This window comes from Cariama cristata, unplaced genomic scaffold, assembly GCF_000690535.1.
Source record: "Cariama cristata isolate BGI_N322 unplaced genomic scaffold, ASM69053v1 scaffold9166, whole genome shotgun sequence".
Taxonomy (NCBI): domain Eukaryota; kingdom Metazoa; phylum Chordata; class Aves; order Cariamiformes; family Cariamidae; genus Cariama; species Cariama cristata.
The window spans coordinates 58,512-63,695 of record NW_009623794.1 but is presented as its reverse complement, the minus strand read 5'-3'; the positions used below and the strand labels follow the sequence as shown (position 1 = coordinate 63,695).

At 38.0% G+C, this 5,184-nt stretch overlaps 1 protein-coding gene across 1 annotated transcript in view; it reads left to right on the top strand.

Annotated features, from left to right (window-relative positions):
• The first annotated feature begins 3,065 nt into the window (after positions 1 to 3,065).
• Positions 3,066 to 5,184, top strand: part of MANBA (mannosidase, beta A, lysosomal) — a 38,858-nt gene continuing 36,739 nt past the window's right edge. The window contains exons 1-2 of the mRNA XM_009702902.1: positions 3,066 to 3,154; positions 3,635 to 3,740. Coding sequence (XP_009701204.1) covers positions 3,087 to 3,154; positions 3,635 to 3,740 — 174 coding nt within the window. The 5' untranslated portion in view covers positions 3,066 to 3,086. The remainder of the gene's footprint in view (positions 3,155 to 3,634; positions 3,741 to 5,184) is intronic.

The window sequence follows — 5,184 nt, the reverse complement described above, 5'->3', positions numbered from 1 at the left end:
TGTTTCAGGTAACTCTGAACCATTTGACTTCTATAGGTACATCTTCCAGCACTTATTGTATTCAATAATGAAAAAGTCAATAATCTTGCAAGTGTATGGAAGAAGTCATTATCCTTTCTTATAGGACTTTGTTGTGGTCATACATTTTTCCTGAACCTTGAATTGCCTTAAAGGTATTGCTTGAACACTGCCACATGACTGATTTTACAAGCAGCATTTGTCATACTTAAAATGACTAACCAGTATTAGCATTTAACAGCTTTTCTGTGTGATATATAAGCTGTTTCACGAGTTATGTAGCAATGATATCAGTAAGCTGTTAAGTTTCATATAAAGGTACACAGAACTAGGAGCTTCCCATCTAAAAAGGTGGATGCCTGTGAGGAAGAAACGGTATTCCTAGGAGTCAGAAGGGGCTGGTGAGCACCTTCTCTGACACTTATTTTAGCAGTCACTGCATGTCTTGGAAGTTTGAAGGCTTCAGACTAATAAAGAAGAAGAAAGCCCCTTCAGGAAAAAGGATCTGCAGTACCCTCTGAGGAGATTTAAACAAGCAGCTTTGCTTGTAAACTGCTGTCAGAGCCCATCTGATGATGTAATTTCTGCCTCCGATGAAACAAACATCCCTGCATTTCTCTCTGCTGCTAGACAACCAGTTTGGTGTTCTCCAGACATCAGGTCTTTCTTCATTAACATCTCAGTATCCATGCTTTTGTGGGAGAAACAGTGCAGGTTTCTTTTATGCAAGGTCTTGATCTATGAGGAGGCACTGATGATGATTCTTTGACCACTGACCAAATTGGTTTTGGCTTTACAGTCTGCTGATGATAGTGCATTTACAACTTGCATCTTACGACTTTTGTTAAATATTTCACACATCCAAGTGTCAATGATTGAAATTTAACACGTGCGTTTTCCAAAGCATAATCTAAAATAAAATAGTATGAAATGTTAAAGCAAGACAGTTATTAAAAATGTGTTTTTAAGGACACATTGTGAGTTTCTATGGTCTGACATGATAGTGCATTTACAACTTGCATCTTACGACTTTTGTTAAATATTTCACACATCCAAGTGTCAATGATTGAAATTTAACACGTGCGTTTTCCAAAGCATAATCTAAAATAAAATAGTATGAAATGTTAAAGCAAAACAGTTATTAAAAATGTGCTTTTTAAGGACACATTGTGAGTTTCTGTGGTCTGACATTTATTGCTTGTCTTTCGTTGTCTCAATACAGTAATCTTTTATGAGTGTCTTTTATGAGCCTAAATTTTGCATTTTAATACGCATTTATTAGCCTTAAATTTTGCATCTTAATAAAAGTCTGAGCTATACTCCCCAATATGTTTTGCATATAAAAGTAATGGTGTGGATATCTTAAAATTCAGTAGTTGTTCTGGTAAGCTTACGGTGACTTAATTTTTAGAGAATACACTCTATTACCAATACAGAGGTCACAGTTTTACTGAGGTGACAAGACTTTTCCTTCTTGACTCTTATTCCCTTGTAGTAAGAGATTTGATTGATAGAGCATAACGTGTGGAGGCAAGGTGATAACTTTCCCTCTATATGGGCTCAAGGAATGACGTTTATATTGTTGTGGGACTCCAGAAGGGATTATGCTGCTGAGGATGGTCACTTAGATGTTACAATTTTGCTCTGCTATGTAAATAGCTTTGTGTTTACATTACAGAACCTGACCCTATTAGTTGTAAAACAAATATGAGATAGGAAACAATGTTTTTCAGAAGATTTCAAATCCAGAAGTGTCATTACTATCTATACTGACTCCTGAAATAAGGAGAAAAAGTGAGCTTCAGCCAAGAAGACAGCTATACTGACTCCTGAAATAAGGAGAAAAATTGAGCTTCAACCAAGAAGACAAAAAAAAAAAGCTGGGCAGATTTTCTTCAGTGTGAATGTGGATATTCAGGGCAGGTAGTTAGCTGTGCTGGTGCTGTAGAACACTCATATCAAAGTGAACCTTGATGTAGCTAGGCTCTCTCGTAGCTGTCAAGTTAGCTGTGCTGGTGCTGTAGAACACTCTGATATGAGTGAACCTTGATGCAGCTAGGGTCTCTCTTAGCTGTCCTGTAGTCCAGAAGAGATTGGTTTTGGGAAAGCAGTTCAGCTGTGCAGCTGCTGAAGGGGATTGAACGGAGCTGTGGGTCACTGGCTCGGGTACCTGCACTCTGAACGATCCGACATGGGGACGTAACACCGCACCTTTCTGCTGCCTTCGTATGAGGTGCAAGGCGGTGGGTTGTCAGGTCTGCGTAACTGATTCCTTCAGCCTAGGTGAGGAACGTTGTGACCCACCATAAGGTAATAAATACAGCATGAAGCCAAAAAGGTCGAGGGCATAGCTTAGACCAGCTGTGCCTTTTATCCTTCTTGCGTAGTGTGATTAAAGGGAAAAAAACACATTTGATATAAATGTGGCATTTTCTCAAAAGTAATCGTTTAATTTTGTACAACACACCAAATTGTGTTGCTTCTCCTTCCTCTCTTCCTCCCTCCCTCCAAATATAACAATTTCATTCAGCCTTACCACATCAAGAGTAGCTGACACGAAACAACTGGAGTATTTGCAATTATTTTAAACTGTAGAGATTTGTTCACTGCTGTCCCTAGAGGCCTAAAATGCTGTTTCTTTGCCTCTTAAAATCCTATTAGTCTTACTTTCTCCATCATTATGAGGGTGATCATGTTTCTGTTCCTCTCATTAAGTCACAAGCTGTCTTGATTTTTTTTAATTTCCAGCCCAGTCATTTCTTATGTAAAAACAAATCCTACTCCCTCTAGTTTGAGTATGAATGATTATAGCAAACAGGTTTTGACCTGTATAAGTAAAGTCAAATATTATCAAAGCTTTGCTTTCATGTATTATTTCAAAGGTGAAAAGGAATATCAGGACTAACTAACTGAGGTGGATTTTGCATTTGCAGACTATCTGCATGAGAGGTGCTCATCTAATGGATATTATGATACATTTCATGTAGTAACACTATTACTAAATAAGTGTTGTAATTTTCTTTTTGTTGGTCTGTTGTTAGGATCCATACTATAGATTTAATGACGTGATGTACAGATGGATCTCGCTGGATAACTGGACTTACAGCAGGACATTCAAAACTCCTTTTGACATCAGGTATGCAGTAAAGATATGTCTAAAATAGGACAGTGCCATCTTTCATGCTGTGAGTTAATCCATCAGCTCAAAATCTGCTTCTATTTTGTATCTAATAAAACAAATTACGCAATAATGTGCAGCTGCAAAGCTGTTGCTAAAGAACACTTCAGTAATTGCTTTTTCCTATTTTTTAATTGTTAAAAATTACTTATGAATTGCCAACTGAGGGAGGATAATACTTAGGCTAATTAGAAGCTAGCCTGTCTGATATCTGGTGGGTATGTGAGCATGCTGTGTTGCAGACTTGAGCCACTTCAGCTGTCATCTTAATTTGACTAAAGAGATAATGTAGCCACACTAAGTCAAATGTTTTTGGAGGTAGTTGAGGCAACTGCTGCTAAAGATAATGCTGATACATGTTTTTATATTGCCTGTCTCCTATGTGTTGTTAACTCTAGGTATTCTAACAGTCATTTATGCATATGTTGTCTTCTGTAGAACGTGGCAGAAAGTGAATTTGGTTTTCGAGGGAGTAGATACGGTAGCACAGATCCTGATCAACAATATCACTCTTGGGAGAACAGACAACATGTTCAACAGATATGTAAGTAATGTGTTTTATTTCTGAAGGTGCTTCTGTTTTTTCTTCAAAGCCCTTTTGTGCTGAGCACTTTCAGTACATTCAAGTACACTTAAAAATAGGTGCTTGGACGCAGAAGAGTGTTGAGCTGAGGACTGCATGTGTGATCAGATAACTGTTAGAAAGAGAAACGTACTTACCTTTTCGTTAGCAACAGGGTCAGATCTAGAGGTGAATGTGTCTTGTTCTAAATGAGTGGGCCCATGCAAGAGGATCAGTTCAGCTAATAATATAAGTCTTGCTTCTTGGGATCTGTCACAGCTCCAAGAAAACGTAAGCTCAAATCTGTTATATTAGCTGTAAATCTGCTTACTATTTGGCATTAGAATGCTTTACATGTGAATACTGAAATGAAGAGGCACATGTTGTAAAGCCTTTGTAAGTGTTTCCATGCCTTTCTTTATATAGGGGTTTTGATTTTTAATATTGGGCTTTTGATAACATTGTCTTGCATTTTTGAGCTTAGCCTATGCCATCATGAGAGTACTCATCATGGAATGATCTTGAGAGTGGCAAAACCATTTAAACTAATTTTATAGCTTTAAAATACGGATTTATTCTGGGTAATAGTATGAAGGACAATCCTTGCTTTTCTCTTAGAAGAATCAAAAAAGGAAAAGGTAAAGGAAGAATGTTAGTGGAATAACTGATTTACAAAGGAAATCTGGTGTCTTCATATCTCAGTATTTACCATTCTGGCCAGCTTTATTGCAGAGGTACTGGCCTGAGACATGAGAGCTAGATTCTGCCACCTGGGTCTGTGTGACCTGGGACAAATCACTTAGTTTCTCTGTGACTTAGTTTTACCATCAGTGAAATAAGAAATTTCACAGAACCTCTATGAAATTGTAATTACTTACTATTTGGAGAGTATCTAAAGGATTGCTAGTAGCAGGCTCTGTAGAATTGGGAAGTGATACTATTTTGCCCTTATTTCTGCAACTTCATTCTGTCTCATATTGTAACAGTTCATGAAATGGCCTTCACTGTAAAACCAGAGTGTACTGTATTAGATTGAGTCTAGGATTACTGTGACCCAGACTTCTGCTTTGTTCACCTGTTCCACATGGCAATGACATCTGCACGAAGGACTTTGTGAAGGCTCAGTATGGGGAATGCTATTTGCTTTGTAATTTTCTGCTGTACGCTACAGACATAAGTGATGCTAGCTGGGCTTCTCACAAGTTGGAAAAAATTGCCATGACTTGACTTGTCACAAATGAACACTGTGAAGAAGAAATGGGTTTTAGCCATTGGAACCATGTTATCTTGATAGCACAGGATAATTCTGAAACTGAACGTTTATCCTTCTGTCCAGCCACACTGAAGGAGATTTTGTGACCCAGTGAGGAAGCCCCCCGGATGCTTCATTTGGTGCTGGTATAGAGAGTGCACTTGGCATGAAATA